Source organism: Panthera tigris, chromosome C2 (assembly GCF_018350195.1).
Source record: "Panthera tigris isolate Pti1 chromosome C2, P.tigris_Pti1_mat1.1, whole genome shotgun sequence".
NCBI classification, from domain to species: domain Eukaryota; kingdom Metazoa; phylum Chordata; class Mammalia; order Carnivora; family Felidae; genus Panthera; species Panthera tigris.
In genome coordinates this window covers 66,360,439-66,382,578 of record NC_056668.1, presented here as the reverse complement: position 1 = coordinate 66,382,578, position 22,140 = coordinate 66,360,439, and the positions used below count along the sequence as shown (strand labels likewise).

General features: G+C 33.3%; 1 protein-coding gene across 6 annotated transcripts in view; it reads right to left on the bottom strand.

The window, feature by feature from the left end:
- The window catches only part of STXBP5L (syntaxin binding protein 5L), a 379,743-nt gene that overhangs the window by 128,045 nt on the left and 229,558 nt on the right, over window positions 1–22,140 (bottom strand). For all 6 annotated transcript variants that reach the window (XM_042999139.1, XM_042999138.1, XM_042999140.1 and 3 more), the window contains exons 13-14: window positions 21,144–21,291; window positions 20,192–20,259 (exon numbers count right to left, since the gene is read on the bottom strand). In XM_042999139.1, coding sequence (XP_042855073.1) covers window positions 20,192–20,259; window positions 21,144–21,291 — 216 coding nt within the window. The remainder of the gene's footprint in view (window positions 1–20,191; window positions 20,260–21,143; window positions 21,292–22,140) is intronic.

Below are 22,140 nucleotides of genomic sequence, written 5' to 3'. Positions count from 1 at the left end.
CTGCCCCTCACCCCCAAAACTAAATAAACTAATAATAATAAAAGATTTCTAGTTGTTCCACATCATGAGGAAAAGGTGCTGATAGTCTCTTTAAAATTTTATCCATTCTGATGGGTATGTGCAATGTTATCTTATTGTGATTTCAATTGACATTACTCTGAAAAGTGATGAACACCTTTTCATATGCTTATGACCATTTGGTTACTTTGTTAGGTCTCTTGGCCAATTTTTTCTATTGAGTTTACTGTGTCTTTTTCATATATTTATCATAATTATTTATATATCTGATATAAGCCCTTCACTATTTACACAAAATGTAAGAGTCTTCCCTGTAACTGGTATTTTCAGTGTCTTAATGGTGTCTTTTGAGGAAAAGTTCTCAATTTTAATGTAATCTAATTTATAAAATTTTCCCTTTCTGGTTAGTGCTATTTTGTATTTTCTTTACAAAATCTTCCAAAACATCAAAAAGATATTCTCCTCTATTATCCTCCTGAAGCTGTATTGTTTTCCTATAGCATTTAAATCTATCATTTACCTGAACACATTTTTATTATGATGTGTGGTAAAGACAGATTCCATATGAATATCCAATTAAGCAGTATAATTTTTTTTAAAAGATCCATTCCTCACTACTTTGGAGTGTCATGTTCATAAAAAATCAGTTATCTTATACATGACATATGTTTTTGGACTCTCTAGTCTGTTCAGCTTTGTCTGGCAGGGTCTATATTTCTGCCATCAACACACAATCTTAGTCACTATAGTTTTATAATAATTCTGAATGTCATGTAATTTCTTTTCTTTTTTCAAGTTTTTATTTAAATTCCAGTTAGTTAACATACAGTGTATGATTAGTTTCAGGTGTACTATATAGTGATTCGACACTTCATACATCACCAGGCGCTCATCATAAGTGCACTCTTTAATCTCCCATCACCTGTTTAACCCATCCCTCCCCCCCCCCCGCCTCCCTCCCCCCAGCCAGCTTCCTTCTGGTAACCATCAATTTGTTCTCTATAGTTGGGTCTGTTTCTTGATTTGCCTCTCTCACTCTCTTTTCCCTTTGCTTATTTGTTTTGTTTCTTAAATTGCACATATAAGTGAAATAATATGGTATTTGTCTTTCTCTAATTTATTTCACTTAGCATAATACTCTATAGCTCCATGCGTCATTGCAAATGGTTAAGATTTCATTCTTTTTTGATGGCTGAGTAATTTTCCATTGTGTGTGTGTATGTACGTGTGTGTGTGTATTACATCTTCTTTATCCATTCATCAGTTGATGGACACTTGGGCTGTTTCCATCATTTGGCTATTGTAGATAATGCTGCTATAAACATCAATTAATTTACTTTGAATTAGTATTTTTCTTTTCTTTAGATAAATACCCAGTTCTGTGATTGCTGGATTGTCAGTGATTCCATTTTTAACTTTTTGAGTCTGTACCAGTTTGCTTTCTCAACACCAGTGCAAGAGAGTTCCCTTTCTCCACATCCTCATCAATACCTGTTGTTTTTTGTTGTTGATTTTAGCCGTTCTGACAGGTCTGAGGTAATAGCTCATTGTACTTTTCATTTGCATTTCCCTGATGATTAGTGACACTGAGCATCTTTTCATGTGTCTGTTGGCCGTCTGTATGTCTTGTTTGGAAAAATGTCTATTCATGTCTTTTGTCCATTTTTATATTGGATTATTTGTGTTTTTGGTGTTGAGTTTTATAAGATGCTTATATATTTTGGTTACTAACCCTTTATCAGATATGTCATTTGCAAATATCTTCTCATATTCTGCAAAATTTGTCAGTTTTGTTGATTGTTTCCTTTCCTGTGCAGAAGTTTTTATTTTGATGTAGTCCCAATAGTTTATTTTTGATTTTGTTGGCCTTGCCTCAGTAGACATATCTAGAAAGAAGTTGCTATGGTCAACATCAAAGAAGTTATTCCCTGTGTTCTCTTCTAGGATTTTTACAGTTTTAGGTCTCGCATTTAGGTTTTTAATCCATTTTCAATTTATTTTTGTGAATGATATAAGAAAGTGGTTCAGTTTTCCCAATGTCATTTTTTGAAGAGACTCTTTTTCCCATTGTATATTCTTTCTTGCTTTGTCAAAAATTAATTGACCATATAATTGTGGATTTATTTCTGGGATTTCTATTCTGTTCCATTGATCGATATCTATTTTTGTGCCGCTACTGTACAGTTTCGATTACTGGAGGTTTGTAAAATAACTTGAAGTCTGGATTTGTGATGCCTTCACAGCTGTGTTTTTCTTTCTCAGGGTTACATTTGATATTTGGAGTCTTTTGTGGTTCCATACAAATTTTAGGATTGTTTTAGCTCTGTGAAAAATGCTGGTGGTGTTTTGATAGGGATTGCATTAAATGTGTAGATTGCTTTGGATAGAATAGACATTTTAACAATATTTGTTCATCCAAACCATGAAAATGGAATGTGTTTCCATTTGCTTGTGTCATCTTCAATTTCTTTTATCAGTGTTTGATAGTTTTCAGAGTACAGGTCTTTCACTACTTTGGTTAGGTTTACTCCTAGGTATTTTATTATTTTTGGTGCAATTTTATATGTGATGGATTCCTTAATTTCTCTTCTGCTTCATTATGGGTTTATAGAAATGCAACAGACTTCTGTACATTGATTTTTTTTATCCTGTGGCCTTAGTAAATTTGTTTATCAATTCTAGGAGTTTTTGGTGGAGTCCTTTGGGTTTTCTATATAGTATAATGTCATCTTCAAATAGGGCAAGTTTTACTTCTTCCTTGCCAATCTGGATGCTTTTTATTTCCTCTTGTTGGCTGACTGCTGTGGTTAGGACTTCCAATACTATGTTGAATAAAAGTCGCCAGAGTGGACATCCTCATTTTGTCCCTGATCTTAGAGGAAAAGCTCTGTTTTTTCCCATTGAGGATGATATTAGCTGTGGATCTTTGATATATGGCCTTTGTTACGTTGAGGAAGTTCCCTCTAAACCTACTTTGTTGAGGATTTTTAATGAATAAATGTTGTGGTTAAGTGCTGTTTCTGCATTATTGAAATTATCATATGGTTCTTATCCTTTCTTTTATTGTTATGTACCATGTTGATTGATTTGTGAATTCTGAACCACCCTTGCAACTGAGGAATAAATCCCACTTGATTGTGGTGAATGATTTTTTTAACGTGTTGTTGGATTCAGTTTGCTAGTATTTTCTTGAGGATCTTTGCCTCTTTGTGTATCAGAGATAGTGGCCTGTACTTCTCTTTTTTTGTGGTGTCTTTATCTGGTTTTGGAATTGAGGGTAAAGTTGGCTTTAGAGAATGAATTTGAAAGTTTTCCTTCCATTTCTACTTTTTGGAATAGTTTAAGAAGAATAGGTATTTAACTCTTCTTTAAATGTCTGGTAGATTTCCCCTGTGAATCCACCTGGTCTTGGACTTTGTTTTTTATTATTATTCATTCAGTTTCTTTGCTGGCTATCAGTCTTTTCAAGTCTCCTATTTCTTCCTATTTCAGCTTTGGTAGTTTATATGTTTCAAGGAGTTTATCCATTTCTTCCAGATTTCCCAGGTTGTTTACATATAATTTTTCAAAATATTCTCTTACAATATCTTGTATTTTTGTGGTGTTGGTTGTTATTTCTCCTCTTTCACTTATGATTTCATTCATTTGGGTATTTTCTCTTTTGTTTTTAATGAGTCTGGTTAGAGGTTATTGATTTTATTTTATCAAAGAAACAACTCCAGGTTTCATTGATCTGTTCTGTTGTTTTTTAGTTTCTATATCATTTATTTCTGCTTTACTCTTTATTTTTTCTTTCTGCTGGCTTTAGGCTTTGTTCTTTTTCTAGCTTGTTTAGGTGTAAGGTTAGGTTGTCAAATAGAGACTTTTCTTGCTTCTTGGGTAGGCTTGTATTGCAATATACTTCCCTCTTAGGATTGCCTTTGATACACCCTAAAGGTTTTGGACCATTGTGTTTTCATTTTCATTTGTTTCCATGTAGTTTTTATTTCTTCTTTATTTTCCAGGTTAAGTCATTCATAGTTTAGTATCATGTCACTTAACTTCCACGTATTTGTGATCATCCCAGATTTTTTTCTGTGGTTAACTTCTAGTTTCATAGAGTTGTGGACAGAAAAGGTGCATGGTATGACTTCAGTCTTCTTTTGTTTGTTGAGGCCTGTTTTGGGGCTAATTTGTGATTTATTTGGGAGAATCTTCTATGTGCACTTGAAAAGAATGTATATTCTGCTGCATTAGGAAGTAATTTTCTGAATATACCTGTTAAGTCTATCTGGTCCAATATGTCATTCAAAGCCATTGTTTCTTTGATGATTTCCTGTTTAGAAAATTTGTCCATTAGTGTAAGTGGGATGTGAAAATCCCCTATTATTGTATTATTATTGATTAGTTCCTTTATGTTTGTTATTGTATTTAGGCACTCCCATGTTGGTTGCATAAATATTTACAACTGTTGTATCTTTTTGCTGGATTGTCCCCTTTATTATTATATAGTGCTCCCCTTTTTTTTGTCCCTTGTTACAGTCTTTGTTTTAAAGTGTAACTTGTCCAATATAAGTATTGTTACTCTGGCTTTCTTTTGACATCCATTTGCATGATAAATGTTTCTCCATCCTCACATCTTCAATTTGCAGGTGCCTGTAGGTCTAAAATGAGTCTCTTGTGGGTAGCATATAGATGGGTCTTGGTGTTTGTTTTATCCATTCTGACACCCTATGTCTTTTACTTGGAGTGTTTAGTACATGTATATTCAAAGTAAATATTAATAGATACATATTTATTGCCATTGTATTACTTGTTTTGTGGTTGTTTTGATTTTCTCTGATCCTTTCTTGTCTTTCTCTCATATTTTGCTGATTTTTCTTTAGTGATAGATTTGGATTTCTCTTTATTCTTTACATGTTTATTGGTGATTTTTGATATATGGTTAGATTAGGCTTGTTAATAACCTCTTCTGTATATAGCAATCTACATTAAATTGATGGTCTTTTAATTTTGAAACCATTCTTTTCTCCTCTCTCCCCCTGATGTTTTTAAGTGTGTGTTATTATATCCATTTTTTGTGAGTTGCTTGACCAATTTTTTACAGAAATATTCATTTTCACTGCTTTTGTGTTTCCTGCATTTATACTGTCACTTTTGGTGCCTCCTCTCCATTCAGAATCTCCTTTAATATTTCTTGCAGGGTTGGTTTAGGGGTCATGAACTCCCTTCGTTTTTGTTTGTCTGGGTAACTTTTTATCTCTCCTCTTTTGAATGATAGCCTTGCTAGATATAGTATTTCTGGCTGTGTATTTTTCCCATTCAGCACTTGCACTGTATCATGCCACTTTCTTCTGGCCTGCCAAGTTTCTGTTGAGAAATCTTCTGCTAGTCTTCTGGGTCTTCCCCTGTAAGTTAATGATGTCTTTTGTCTTGCTGCTTTTAAGATTTTTTTCTTTATCACTACATTTTGCAACTTTAATTACAATATGTCTTGGTGTAAGCCTGCTTTTGTTAATTTTGATGGGAATTCTCTGTATCTCCTGGATCTGAATGTCTGTTCTTTCCCCATATTAGAGAAGTTTTAAGCTATTACTTCTTCAAGCAAAATTTCTGCCTCCTTTCTCTTCTTCTGGGATGTCTATATATGAATGTTCTTACATTTGATGGAGTCACTGAGTTCCCTCATCTATTCTCTTTTTGCATAATTCTTCTTTCTCTCTTTTGTTCAGCTTCATTTCTTTCCATGAATTTGTCTTCTAGGTCATTAATTTGTTCTGCTTCTTCCAGTCTGCTGTTCATTGCATAAAGCAAGTTTCTAATCTCATTTATTGCACTCTTCATTTCTGATTCTTTTTAAACTTTTTTATCTCTGTGGTAAGGATCTCACTGATGTCTTCCATTCTTTTCTCAAGCCCAGTGAGTATCCTTATAACCAGTGTTTTAAATTCTCCATCAGACATGTTACTTATATCTGTTTCATTTAGGTCTCTGGATATGACCTTATCTTGTTCTTTCATTTGGAATAAGTTCCTCTGTCTTCTCATTTTGTCTAAGTCTCTGCTTTCCTCTGTGTGTTAGAAAATCCAGTTATATCTCTTGCTCCTGACAGTAACAGCTTTATGAAGAAGAGATAGTGTAGTGACCAGGGCCTGGTGCTTCAGAGAGTGCCTCCAGCGTGTGTTGCGGGCACTCTACTGTTGTATTCTGGCTGCTTTATCGTGCAGGCCAGTTGTCTGCAAAGGCTCTCCTTATCTGCTGTGAGTTGTGTTTGGTCCCTCGTCTGTGGCAAATTTTAACTAGGTTTGGTTTTGTCTGCTTGTGAAATGAGATCTGTCACCACCTGTTTTGGAACTGAGGACCTGCACAACTCTCTTGTTGGGAGACAGTGTGGGCAGGGATTTGTGCTGGTCTTCTGGCAGAGGGGCCTTCCATACTGGAGCTGAAGTAAGTATGACTGAGAAGCACAGTTCAACTAGAGTACAGGGCATGGGGCTTAGTAAAAGCAAGTTAGGCAGCCAGTTTCTTTGTTGTGCTGCTTCCTGCAGGTGGCTCTGTGTTTGTGCTGAGGGGTGGGGGAGGGAAATGGTCTCCATCTAGCTCCTTTGTTCCCAGAGAAGTGTCTCTGAATGCTGCCTTTCTGGGACATGCTATGAGAATAGCAAATAATCTCCCCACTGTGTGCTCCAGGTGCCCTTCAGATTGCTGTTAAAATGCCATATGCCCCAAGGGTTGTTTTTCTACTTTCTCTCCAAGAGCAGTGCAGTGCCCTCTGGACTCTATCCCAGCCAAGGCTACTGACTCCTAAAACTCCAGGCTTTAATCCCCACTAGTTGCAAGAACTCCTGAAATTCAGCCCCTTCATTTTCCAAGCCAATGGCTATGGGGAAACATTCTTGTGCATTCTCCTGTGTACTCCTCTCTCTCTGCCCTTTTCTGTGATCATGGCTCCCTTGCCTCTGCAGCAGTCAGGACTGTTTCTCCCCTAAACCATGTCTTTGTACTTCCAACATTCTTCAGTGTGGCCTCTTCTCTTCCTTTACTTGTGGTTTGTTCTGTCAGTCTTCAGGTCAATTTCTGGGGTATTTAGGATGATTTGATAGTTATCTAGTTGTATTTGTGGTACAAGGTGTAGCCTAGGGTCCTCCCACTCTCTAACCATCTTTTTCAATCTCTCTACTAATTTAATTTCTCACTTTGTTCTTTTTTCCATATTGGTTTGGGTATTGTTCTTTATATTTCTATATAAATATTATAATCAGTACATTAATTTCCACTAAGGAATTGGTACTGATGTTCTTTTATCAGGATTACATTAAATCTTTAGATCAAATTGGGGAAAAAATGATATCCTTATAATATTGAGTGTAACTAATGATTATGGTATATCTCTCCATATACTTAAGTCTTTCTTAACTTCTCAAATTGTTTCACAATTTTAATTGTAGATGTCTTTATATGTTTTGTTAGGTTTATTTCTAGATTATGTGATTTTTTTGTATCCTATTTTAAACTGTATAATTTTGTATTTTTTATTTTATACAAAATTTTATATTTTATTTTGTATATTTTATTTTATAAAATACGGTTGAATTTTGCATACTGATGTTTCCAGTGAATTGCTACATATTCAAATTAATTAAAACAGTTTATTTGTACATTATTTTTTACTTATATAATCATGCTGTCTCTGAGTAATAATGGTTAATATCTTCCTTTTCAATCTTTATATTTTCATTTCCATTTTTCTCTATGGAACTGTATAGGTCTACAGTTTAATGTTTAATACTAGGGGTGATGGTAGGCATTCTTGTCTTATTCTCAACATGGGAGGCAAAACTTTAAACATTTCACCAATCAGTACATTTGCTTCAGTTTTTTTTTATTTTTTAAATCACTTTTCAGACTATAGAATTTCCCCTATATTCCTAGCTTGCTAGGAGATTTTATAATGAATAGAGGATGAATTTAATCATATTTTCATTTAATTATATGATGGAGATTTTTTAATTTATTTACTTTATATTGATAGCTGTGTTTGTTTTTTTTCCTTTATTTTTTAACATTTATTTATTTTTGAAAGACAGAGGGACAGAGCATGAGTGAGGGAGGTGCAGAGAGAGAAACACAGAATCCAAAGCAGGCTCCAGGCTCTGAGCTGTCAGCACAGAGCCTGACCTGGGGCCTAAACCCACAAACCATGAGATTATGACCTGAGATGAAGTCAGCCACTTAACTGACTGAGCCATCCAAGTGCCCCTTGATAGATGTGTTTTTGAAGGTTAAACCAGCATTGCATTCCTGACATAAAGTTGACTTAGTTCTGAGATATCATCCATTTCCTATAGCACTAAGTTTTATTGGCTAACATTTTACCTAGGAGTTTTGCATCTATATGCATAAAAGAGACTGGCCTATAAATTTCCTTTCTTGTGATGTACCTGTTGTGTTTTGGTACAAAAAATATACTGGCCTCATAAAATAATAAAATATTCTCTTCTTCAAAAAAAAATTCTTTCTGTCTCTGATTTTCTGAAAGATTGGTAATATTCTTTTTATTTATTTGTTTGTTTTAATCATTAAGTAAGCTCTATGCCCAGTGTGGGCCTTGAACTCATGACCCTGAGATCAAAAGTCACATGCTCCACTGACTGAGACAGCCAGGTACCCTGGTAATACTCTTTTTTAAATGTTTAGACAGATTCCCCAATGAAGACATCTGGGCCCAGGGTTGTCTGTGTGAAAGTTTACTAATTTTATTTAAATTCTTTTAATAGATATATGACTAATCATATTTTCTGTTTCTTCTAGTGCCAAGTATGGTAAGTTGTATTTTTATAGAAGTTTTATCTCATAAATTTTACTATTATAAACACCCTATTATGTTTTAATTGATAGTAAATTGTAGTGAATCCTCTTTTTCATTCAATTTTTTGACAATCTTACAAAACTTTACCAACTTATTTCTATAAACAAACAAGTTTTTTTGATCTTTGCTATTATACATTGTTTTCTATTTCATTAATTTTTTTCTTAATATTAAGATAACTGACTTTTTTAAACTTAAAATAATTAAATCATTGAATTTTAGTTTCTTTTTTTTTTTTTTTTTCAACATTTTTATTTATTTTTGGGACAGAGAGAGAGACAGAGCATGAACGGGGGAGGGGCAGAGAGAGAGGGAGACACAGAATCGGAAACAGGCTCCAGGCTCCGAGCCATCAGCCCAGAGCCTGACGCGGGGCTCGAACTCACGGACCGCGAGATCGTGACCTGGCTGAAGTCGGACGCCCAACCGACCGCGCCACCCACGCGCCCCGAATTTTAGTTTCTTTTTATTAACATACAGTTATGGGTATAAATTTACCACTAGGTATAAATTTACCTCTAAACATAAACTTAGATGTATCCACATGTAATGATATATTGTATTTTTACTATTTGAGGTATTTAAAAAATTTCTATTGTGATTTCTTCATTAACAGCAGTTAGTTGTAATTACGTGATTTTGAAAAATTATTTTCTTTATATATTTTTGTCATTGACTTGTAGTTTAATTCTCCTGTGGTCAGAGGACATCCTATATAATAATTACAATTTTTTGACATTTATTTACATTTATATTACGGCCTTGTATATGATCAGTGTTGGTGTTTCATGTGCATTTGAAAAAAACAATGTACATTCTTGAGCTATAGAGTATAATGTTCTAAATATGTTAAGTTAGATTTATTAATCATGCTGTTAAAAACGTAATTATTATGCATTCTTTAATGATTTTTAAATCAGTTGCAGAGGGAGCTCTGTAATAATTTCATTTATTGCAGAATTGTCTACCTTTCTATCAATATTTCCTTGAATTCAAAATCCTTATGGATTCAGCCTTTTATTTTGAAATAGTACCTTTCACCTTTGGTAATGCTTCTTGCTTTAAAGATTAATGTGGTAGGCAGAATTCTAAAATGTTCTCCAGGATTCCTGCCTCCCAGGATAATCCTATATAATTCCTGGGCCTGTGAATTTAATAGAGAATATATAGCTCCTATGATAGACTTTAAGAAGGGAGACTATCTGAATGGACCTAACCTGATCACATGATACCTATAATAGGTCTAGAGGTCAAAGGTAAGAGTATTCTGAGATTTGAACATGAGAAGTACTAAGATGCATTGTAACTGGCTTGAAAGTAGAGGGAGCCACATGGCAAAGAATGCATGTAATTTCTGGGAGTTAAGATGGCCCCACTGATGGCCAGCAAGTAAATGGGGATGTTAGTCCTACAATGATAAGGAACTAATTTCTTTTGACAAAAAGAATGTGTTTGGAAGCAAATTCGTCTTCCCTCAGAGCCTCCAATGAAAACTCAGCCTGGCTGACCTCTTGATTTCAGTCTCATGATACTTTGAACAGAAATCCCAACTATGCAGTGCCAGATGCCTGACCTATAGAACTATGAGTTAATAAAAGGATGTTGTTTCAAGTTGCTAAGTTTGTGGTGATTGGTTATGCAGCAATGGAAAACTGATACAAGTGATTTATACCAGCATTTTAAATTATTTACATCGTATAATTTTTCATGCATTTACTTTCACAATTTTGCTAGACATATATTTAATGTGTCTCTTGTATGCAGCTTAGAATTTGGTTTTGATTTTTATTCATACTGGCAGTTTTTGTCTTAAAATTGGAGAATTCAGTCCAATTACATAAACACTGCATATTATCAGCATAAATACCGATATATCTGAATTAAACCTACCAACCTCACAATTCTATTTGCCTAACCTACTGTGTCTTCTTTCTCTTTCTTTTCTGTCCTTTTACGGATTAATCACATTTAAAAACATTCTATTTTATTGGTCTTTGAGTATTATATTATTGTACTTATTATTTTGGTGGTTACCACAAATATTACAAAATTGATCCTTAAATTGTTGAGTCCAAATTAAACTGGTAAATTTACATCTTCCCAGACAAAACAAGAAATGTTAAATGTTTTAGCTCCATTTTCCTCTCCCACCTTTTACAATATTATATTTTTATTTTACATCATGATATTAAAAAAAAATTAAACGTTTTAATATTTATACCAACATATAATATAGTATAAATATAGTATAAAAAGTCAATATTTATTTATATTAATTCCTGCAATTATTTTTTTCCATTTTTCTTATTTAATTTCTGCATTTTAATTGTCTGGGACTATCTTCCTTCTATCTAAAATATTCCCTTTTTTGTTTGCTTTAATTAGTGCAGTTCTGCTGGCAACACTTTCTCAACGTTTGAAAAAAGTTTCACTTTCATAATTGAAGGATATTTTTGCTAAATATCAAATTCTGTCCTGGTAGTTTTTTATAGCACTATAGATCATTACAATATCTTCTGTTTTCACCATTTCTATTAAAATATCAACTATTAATCTTATTGTTGCTCCTTTTAAGGTAAAGTGTCTGCATCAAAGAATTTTTTCTTTGTCCTTTGTTTTCATCAGTTTTACTACAGTCTGTGTAGATGGTTTTCTTTATATTCACTCTGCTTTTGGATTTTAGCATTTTTCATATCTCAACAGGAAAATTCTTACCCATTATCACTCAACAATTTATTCTTCTTTATTCTCTTTCTCCTTTCTGTTTGTGTCTCTAATTATGTATATGTTCAATTCTTTACCATGTATCATATCTCATGCTTTCAGTTTCTTTTCCCATTGTGCTTGCATCTAGATATTTTCTATTGATGAGCTTCCAGTTTAGTAATCGTCTTTCAGCTGTGACTAAATGCTATTAAATTAATAGATGTAGTTGTTATTTCCAGTTATAATAACTTTAAATTCTACAATTTACATTTACTCTTATTGTGGTCAAAACCATAACATAAAATTTACCATCTTAAACACTAAGTGTATAATGCAGCAGTGTTAACTATGTATACAGTGTTGTGCGGCAGATCTCTAGAACTTTTTCATCTAGCAAAATTGAACCCCACATCCACTGAACAACAGTTCCCTTTCCCTCTCTCTCCCTAGCCCCTAGCAACCACCACCCTAATTTCTGTCTTTATGAATTTGCCTATTCTAGGTACCTCATATAATTGGAATCATGCAGTATTTGTCTTCTTGAGATTGGCTTGTTTCACTGAGCATAATTTCCTTAAGTTTCATCCACATTGTAACATATGACAAGATTTCCTTCTCTTTTTTTAAGGCTGAATTGAATAATCTATCGTGTGTAGCACATTAAAAAAGTCTATTCATCTTTTGATAGATATTTAGGTTGCCTCCACCTCTATGCTATTGTGAATAATGCTACAATGAACATATCTCTTTGATATTCTGTTTTTAATTCTTTTGAATATCTAGAAGTGAGATGGCTGGGCTATAAGGTAATTATACTTTTAATATTTGAGGATGCTGTAAACTGTTTGCAATAACATCTGTGCTATTGTACATTCCAACCAACAGTGCACAAAGTTTCCAATTTCTCCACGTGTTTGTTAACACGTAGTATCTTTGTTTGATTTTTGTATCAAGGTAATGCTGACCTCATAATTGGATTTGAAAGTGTTCCCTCCTTTCATTTTTTCCAAAGAGTTTGAGAAGGACTGGTGTTAATTCTTCTTTAAATGTTAGGTAGAGTTGTCTAGAGAAGGCATCTAGTCCTAACTTTTCTTTGTTGATTTCATTTATTTTTTTATTACTACTTACTCAGTCTTCTTGCTGGTTTATAGGCATGTTCAGATCTTTTTATGTCTTCATGATTCAGTCTTCATAATTTGGATAAATTTCTGGAAACATACATTTCTTCTAGATTACCCAGTTTGTTAGCATACAGTTGTTCACAGTAGTCTCTCATGAATGTTTTAATTTCTGCAGCATCAATTGCAATGTCTCCTCTTTCATTTCCGGTACTCGTTGAGTCTTCTCTCTTTTTTCTTAGTCTGTCTACAGCTTTGTCAATTTTGTTGATCTTTTAAGAAATAATTTTTCAATATCTTTACTGTTTTTCAATTTGTGATATCATTTTTATTTCTGCTATAATATTTTCTTCCTTCTGTTAACTTCAAGTTTAGTTTTTTCTTTTTCTTATCTCTTGAGGTGTACAGTTAGATTGTTGATTTGAGATCTTAACATCAGCATTTTCATACAGGTTTACTTATAAATCTCTTAGCAGTGCTTTTGCTGAATCCCATGTTTTGGTATATTGTATTTTTATTTTCATTGTCTCAAGATATTTTTCAATCTCCTTGTGATTTATTTTTTGACTTATTGGTTGTTCAAGAGAGTGTTGCTTACTTTCCACATATTTGTGGATTTTCCAGTTTTCCTTTCACTGTTGATTTCTAGTTTCATTTCATTATGGTTGTAAAAGATAGTGTTATAATTTCAATCTTTAATTTGTTAAGACTTATTTTGTGACCTAACATGTGATCTATATTGGAGAATGTTTCATGTGTAATTGAGAATAATATGTATCCTACTGTTGTTGAATGAAGTGTTTTGTACATGTCTGCTAGTTCCACTAGCAGATCTATTAATTAGTAAAAGGGGGGTGTTGGAATCTCCTATTTTTGTTATTGCCTCTTCCTCCCTTTAATTCTTTCAATGTTTGCTTTATATATTTGGGTGCTCTGGTACTAGGTACATATATGTTTTACAACATTTATTTCTTTCCGATGTACTTGCCTCCTATGACAATTTTTTATTAAAGTATGGTCATTCTTGCTTGCTTTTGGATGGACATTGCATGGATATATTTATCTATCCTTTCACTTTCAGCCTATGTGTATCCTTATACCTAAAGTGAATTTCATGTAGACAGCACATACTTGGATCTTTTTTGTTTTCTAATCCATGCAACCACTTGATTTGGGAATTTAATTGATTTACATTTAAAGAAATTACTGATGAGAAAGGATTTACTATTGCCATTTTAAAATTGTTTTCTGTGTATCTTGTATTTATTTTGTCCTACATTTTCTCTTCTTGCCTTCCTTTGCATTTCATTGACTTTTGTAGTGACATGCTTTAATTCCATTCCTATTTTCTTTTGTGCATATTCTATAGGTATTTTCTTTGTGATTACCATGTACATCACATAAAATATTTTATAGTTATGCCAATCTATTAAAAAATGATATCAAGTTAGTGGTGTCTAGGTGGCTCAGTTAAGCATCCAGCTCTTGATTTCAGCTCAGGTCGTGATCTCACAGTTGTGAGATGGAGCTCCATGTCAGGCCATGTGCTGAGTGTGGAGCCTGCTTAAGATTCTCCCTCTCTCTCCCTCTGCCCCTCTCCCCTGCTTGCACTATCAAAAAAAAAAAAGTGATACCAACTTCATTTGCATTAGAAAATTCTACCCCTTTACAACTCCCCCTTCAGTTTGTTATTAATGTCACAAATTACATCTGTTTATATTTTATAACTATTAATATAGTTTTATATACTTTTTAATTTTTTTTTCACCATGGTAAATTTAATCTTTAATCCCCATCACCTATTTTACCCATCCCCCTTCCCTCCTCCCCTCTGGTAACTATCAGTTTTTTCTCTATAGTTAAAAGTCTGTTTCATGGTTTGTTTCTCTCTCCTTTTTTCTCCTTTGCTAGTTTTTTCCTTTAAATTCCACATATGAGTGAACTCATGTGGTATTTGTCTTTCTCTGATTTATTTCACTTAGCATTATCCTAACTCTATCCATGTTGTTGCTAATGGCAAGATTTCATTATTTCTTATGACTGAATGATATTCCATTGTGTGTGTGTGTGTGTGTGTATGTATATATATATATATATGTGTGTGTGTATTGATAGACGAATGGATAAAGAAGTTGTTGAGATATGTATATATATGTATATGTATATCTCAACAACTTCTTTATCCATTCATCTATCAATAGACACTTAAGCTGCTTCCACATTTTGGCTATTGTAAATAATGCTGTAAAAACAGGGGTACATGTATCCCTTGTATTAATGTTTTTGCATTTTGGAGAAATATCCAGTAGTGTGACTACTGGATCATAGGGTAGTTCTATTTCTAATTTTTTGAGGTAACTCCAAACTATTTTCCACAGTGGCTGCATCAATTTGCATTCTCTCCAATAGTGCCTGAGGGTTCCTTTTTCTCCACATCCTTGCCAACATATTTTGTTTCTTGTGTTTTTCATTTTGGTCATTCTGACAGGTGTGAGGTGATAGCTCATTGTAGTTCTGATTTGTATTTCCCTGATGATGAGTATTTCGAGCATCTTTTCATGTGTGTGTGTTGGTCATCTGTATGTTTTCTTTCAAGAAATGTCTATTCATATCTTCAGCACATTTTTAATTGGGTTATTTATTTTGGCAGTATTGAGTTATATCTGTTCTTTGTATACTTTGGATACTAATCCTATTATTGAATAGGTCATTTGCAAATATGTTCTCCTATTCTGTAGGTTGTCTTTTAGTTTTATTGTTTCCTTTACTATGCAGAAACTTTTTATTTTTATATAATCCCAATAGTTTTGATTTTGTTTCCCTCATCTCAGGAGGCATATCTAGAAAAATCTGAAAATCTGCTATGGCTGAGGTCAGAGAGATTACTGCCTGTGCTCTCTTCAAAGATTGTCATGGTTTCAGGTCTCACATTTAGGTCTTTATTCTTAGTTTATTTTTGTGTATGGTGAAAAAAAAGTGGTCCAATTTGATTCTTTTGCACATGGCTGTCCAGTTTCCCCAATACCATTTTTGAAGGCTGTCATTTTCTCATTGTATATTCATTCATTCTTTCTTTGTTGAAGATTAAGTGACCATATAATTGTGGGTTTATTTCTTTTTCTTTCTTTTTTTAAATTTTCTTTTTCAAGATTGCTTTGGGTATTCAAGGTCTTTTGTGTTTCCATACAAATTATCAGATTGTTTCTTCTAGCTCTGAAAAATGCTATTGATATTTTGGTAGGGATTTCATTAAATGTGTAGATTACTTTGGGTAGTATACATGTTTTAACAATGTTTGCTCTTCCAGCTCTTCCAATCCATGAGCATGGAATGTCTTTCCATTTCTTTGTGTCATCTTAAATTTCCTTCATCAGTGTTTCATAGTTTTCAGAGTACAGGGCTTTTACCACTGTGGCTAAGTTTATTCCTAGATATTTTATTGTTTTTGATGTAATTATAAATGGGATTATTTTCTTCATTTCCCTTTCCACTGCTTCATTATTAGCATATAGGACTGGAATAGGTTTCTGTACAGATATTGTTTCCTGTGACTTTACTGAATTCATTTATCAGTTGTAGTAATTTATTGCTGGAGTCTTTCAGGTTTTCTATGTACAGTATCATGGCATCTGCAAATAGTGAGTTTTACTTCTTACCATTTTGGATTATTTTATTTCTTTTTTTTTTGTCTGATTGCTGTGGCTAGGACTTCCAGTACTTTATTGAATAAAAGTGGTGAGAGTAGACATTCTTGTCTTGTTCCTGATCTTAGAGGAAAAGCTCCCAATTTTTCTCCATGAGTATGATGTTGGTTGTGGGTTTTTCATATAACGCCTTTATTATGTTGAGGTATATTCCCTCTGGACCTACTTATCAGAGGGTTTTTATCATGAATGGATGTTGTACTTCATCAAATGCTTTTTCTGCATCTATTGAAATGATGGTTTTATTCCCTTCTTTTACTCATTTAGTTTTATATAGTTTTTTTTAAATGCTTTTATCTCCTAAATTCTAAACTTGAATTTAAACTTATTTATATATCACCACTACAACATTACAGGAGTCTGTTTCTGTCTATATATTTTCTTATGCTTTCATTTTGTTCTCTAGTGTTCATTTTAACTTGAAGAACTCTCTTTAGCAGTTTTAGTAAGGCAGGTATATTGGTGATAAACATTCTCAGCTTTTGTTTATGTTAGAAGGTCTTTATTTCTCCATTTTTGAAGTAGTTTTCCAGATACAGTATTCAGGGCTGGGTGGTTTTTTTTGTTTATTTGTTTGTTTTTTTACTTCTCGCACTTTGAATGTATCAACCCACTCCCTTCTAGCCTAAAATATTTCTGTGGAGAAATCCAGATTATCTTATGGAGTTTCCATATGCATAATGAGTAGCTTTTCTGTTGCTGCTTTCAAGATTATTTGTTTGTGTTTGGTTCATTTGACTATGATGTATATCATTGTGGGCCTCTTTGTGTTCAACTTCATTGGAATATTTGAATGCAAATGTTCATTTACTTAGATTTTGGAATTTTTTTACCATTATTTTGTCATATAAGTTCTCTGTCCCCTTCTCTCTCTCTTCTCCTTTTGGGACCACCATAATGCTTATATTGATCTGCTTCATGGTATTCTCTAAGTCCTTTAGGCATTTGTTTTGTTTCTCTCATTTGATAATTTCATATTACCTATCTTCAAGTTTGATGATTCTTTCTACATATTAAGTCTTCTATTGATCCCTCCCTTTAATAAAAATTAATAAAAATTTTCAATTCAGTATTTTTTTCCCAAACTCCTTTTTGGTTGTTTCTGTGTCTTTACTGATATTCCCATTTCATTCATTCATCATTTTCCTAATTTTGTTTAGCCTAAACATGTACTCTTACAGTGCATTGAGTTTAAGAAAATTATTCTGAACTGTCAGTTAATTCACAGATATCCATTTCCTTAGGATCAGTTTTTTTTTGGAGAGTTTTTTTGTTCCTTTGGGCTATATTTCACTATTTCTTTGTGTTTATTATTTCTTGTTGTATTTATCATTTCTTGTTGTGAATTTAGCATTTGAAAATGTAGCCACCTCTTAGGGGCTGGCTTTGCACAGGGGAGGATTTTCACCCATCGGCCCATGTAGAGATCCTAGGGGCTTCTCGAACCTTTAATGAGGATGTGTCTTTTTTGGGCTGTGTGTAATAATTTCCCAATTATAGAAGTTTCTGGTTTCTTTACAAGTGGCTTGTAGTCTCTTGCTCCCTCTATAGTCTGTTGGCAGCATTGCAAGTTTTTGGTGCTTCAACAAACACTGAACGTTTTTTTTTGTTGTTGTTGTTCTCTGCTGCCCCCAGGGATCCATCTTTCATCAGTACCATAGTTTGTCTCACCTGTCAGTCTCCAAGGGATCCCCCTGAAAAGCAGGAACATTGAATGAACAGTCTGTTCTTCTATTTCCCTCTCATGAAAGAAGATGCAGGTTGGACCTTCCTCTTGAACACAAGCTGTGACAATTTGGAGGAGGAGCTCACACAGTTGAAATGAAATGAAATGGCTGTGGCTATTTTAGGCTTTGAACTTGCCTGGAGTACTATTATTTCCTAACTAATCTCTGGGTTTTCGTGAAGGCTTTTTGAAACATATATTGTTGTTACATCAATGTTTCTGGGCTCCCTATTCTGACATCTTTCTGATGTCACTCTCCACTGATTACTTTATAGAGTATTTTCCCATCACTTTTCTCCCAATCTGACTATACTATTGTATTTGAAGTAAGTGTATTGTAAACAGCATATAGTTGGGTCATGTTTTTAATCCACTCTGCCAATTTGTGCATTTGAATTGGTGTACTCAGATCATTTATATTTAATATCATTGATACGTTAGGGCTTCAGTCTTTTTTTTCACTGTTTGTTTCCCCCTACCTTTCTATGGATTACTTCAGTTATTTAATACATCCATTTGATGTATGAATAATGTTTTTGAGTATATCTTTGCACATATTTGTAATGGCTGTTTTAGGTATTACATTATATATTTATAACTTGTCACAGTTTTCTGGTGTCATCGTACTACCATTTTGAGGTAAGTATAAAAACCTTATCTCCTTTTTACTTCCCTTTATCCTCTTGCATTTGTAATTGTCTTCAATATTTCCTCTAGGATATATTTATTAGGTATAGGATTCTGGATTGCCAGTTGTTTTATTTCAGCACTTAAAAGAGATCAGATTTTCTTCTGGCCTTCATAGTTTCTGATGAAAAATCCACTGTCATGCATTTGGTTTTGCACTATCAGAAAGGTGTCATTTCTCTTATTTTCATGATTTTTACTTGGTGTTTAGTGTTCAGAAGTTTGACTATGATGTGTTCTTTCAGCTTCTGGAATCTAGAGGCTCAAGTATGTTGTCAAAATTAGGAAGTTTTCAGCTACTGTTCCTTATGTAATTTTTCGGTCCTGTTTTCTTCTTTCCTTCCTCACTGGACTTGTCTTGACACAAGAGGAGGAAAGTGTGTGGCTCATTACTGTTGGGCAGTGGTTGAAATTATGGTTCCCCACATGATCTCTAACACCACACGTGATGGGTTTCATTACCACCCAGAAGGGTTAAAAGTTCTAGCCCCCTACTCAGCTCAATGTCAGAAACTGATGCTCCCCACTCGGCCTCTGCATAGTTTTTTTCTGTTGTGGTTAGCTAGAGTAAAGAGATTATTTTTTAACAGTTTTCTGTCTTGATAGGTTGCCCCTTACATCATCCTTTGAGTAGACAGTGCTTTTATTGGACTTTTTGTTTAGTCTGTGCCCACTGGCAGTTCCAAGTTGCCAGCTTCTTCAACTCCAATTCTGAGATAACAAAGCAAAAAGGAAACCTAGGAAACTCATCACCATGTCATTTCTTGGGTGTTGGGGGGGGCCCTAACCAGCCTCGCTTCTTTCCATCTTTTCCAATCATCTTTTCCAATCATCTTATGTTTGTTTAAAATATTGGGGTGCCTGGGTGGCTCATGTCCAACTCTTGGTTTTGGCTCAGTTCATGATCTCACAGTTTGTGGGTTCAAGCCCCACAATGTGCTCTGCATTGACCTCATGGAGCCTGCTTGGGATTTTCTCTCTCTGCCCCTCCCCTTCTCTCTTCCCCCCCCCCAAAAAAACAATAAAAATAAATAAATATATATTTTTATATATTATATATTTATTTATTTATACATAATTATATATATATACACACACACACACACACACATTTAATAACCGGGGCTTTTGGTAATGCTTAGTGGGAAAAATAGGAAAAAATATATTCCATATCTCATAAGCAGAATGCCTTATACTTTTAAGTCTCATCTTCATCTGTTGTTATATTTCTATTTTCATTCCTAATATTAGAGCATGAAGTCAGTTCCTATGGGAAGTAGTGACATTTCTGGTACTGCCAGAGCACAATTACAGGAAAGTATAAAAATTCAATAATATCTTTTTGTTTATCAATTGATAAAGTCACAAATCACATCCCACTTACCCAGTAATAATAATTTCTGGATATGTTTGTGTTCCAAGGTTCCAGGCTCCTCCACTGATTGGCCACTCCTAAATAAATTATTTAGGAAGAATTTATGAGTTTTATTTTTTTTTAATTTAAATTACTTAAAATTTTTAAAGGAAAACACTTTAAAATAATGGCAAAATATTCATTTAAAAATAAATGGCCGTAAAGTAAATGATGAAGTGTGCAGCTTTTACTTATTTCATTGAACAAACAATTCCAAGTGCACAATTCCATCTTCTTTAAAAATACAAATTTTAACAAAAATTACCATATACATAAAAAGTACTAAAGAAGTATTTTAATCATACAAATACAGTGTTGCTACGTTTGCCACATGGTCTCTGTACCAAACTACTGTAGTTCCATTTAACACAGAGTACTATGTAAATTGTGCCCCCTGGAGTTGTCAATTCCAACAGCCCTGTGTAAATAGAAATCATAAATTACTATTGCCAGTATTTTAATCCTATAGTTAAATACAACAAAATTGAATTGAGAAAGTTATTTAACAAATGACTTTTGTTAGTTATGCCTTATAACCACTGAATAAGAAATAGTTAACTGAAGTTGACTCTTGAATTTTGTAAAACATAATCCTTCATCTGAAATAATTAAAAATTACATCTTATGATTCAAATATATGCTAGTTTAAATATATACTTAGGTAAATGTACCTCAGTATGTAAGTCTATACTATCATATGTATTTATAAAATAAGTATATAAGAAATTTATATTGGTGTAGGCTTAAAGCTATGTGGCATTTAGGAAAATTTAAATTTCACAAGTTATGTCTTATAGACACCAGCTTATGACCTCAGAAGAATTTAGTTCAAGTATTCTTATATGGAAGGTCAGAAAATAACAGGAAAAAATATGATCATATGATATGAATATAAGAAAACATTTTTAATGGTTACTTTTACCTTATTACTGTATCCTTGTTTTTTATGCTTGGCTCCTATAGAGTAGAGTACTAGAATCAGATCTGGTGGGCAATCAGCAAAGTATGCTGTGCATGTAACTGGTGATTCATGAATGTCCATGGGATACGGATTTTCAAAGATTGGAAAACTAACAGATGAAGACAATATATTAGTGTCACTTCCCAAAGATAAAAAATGAAGTAACTTTTATAAAACAAACCCTAAAAGCTTCTAAATATTAATTATACATTTCACTTAATAGCTTAGGTATCCTAAAACAAGGATCACATGAACAAGAATGCTCTTTTAAGAATATTTATCTATAAAATGTAATATGAATAGTGGTAGAATTTTTCTTGAATAAACTCAGTCTTTTCTGTAATTCCAAAATTCCACAGTGATATCACTTTGTTAATACATATAGAATGAATTATGTTAAACTGAAAATGTATTCATCAAGTTGACTTATTTACATAAAGTTGTACATAGAGAAAACACCTATCTTATATGTTTTAATACATTGACAAACATTTATATAATATACTTGTAAATGTTAAAATATCTTAGTAAATATGACATGCATTTCCTATTGAAGTAGTACATAGGCAATGTTTTGTTTTTTTACAGAATTATTGAAAGACATGTTTGCTGTGTAGGTGTGTGAATGATTATATATGTTTAAGATCATTTCCAATGTAAACTAGAGAACATAAGGGGAATACAGACTTATGGATGCAGTAAATTTCCTATCTTTAAGCCCACTATAATTTTAAAAATGGGTATCAGTATAGAACCACATAAAGAATTCTTAGAGCCATAATATGTGCACTTCTCATGTACCAGAGCTACTAGGCACTGTAGTAGAGGGAGTTATTATTCTATGCTGCATATGTTCTAGGTCTGTGTATTCATGTTATTTCTTATATAAGGTTTTTGTTTGTTTGTTTTGTTTTGTTTTACTGAGGGTTTAGGGGCTAGTAACAATAATTTTCCACCA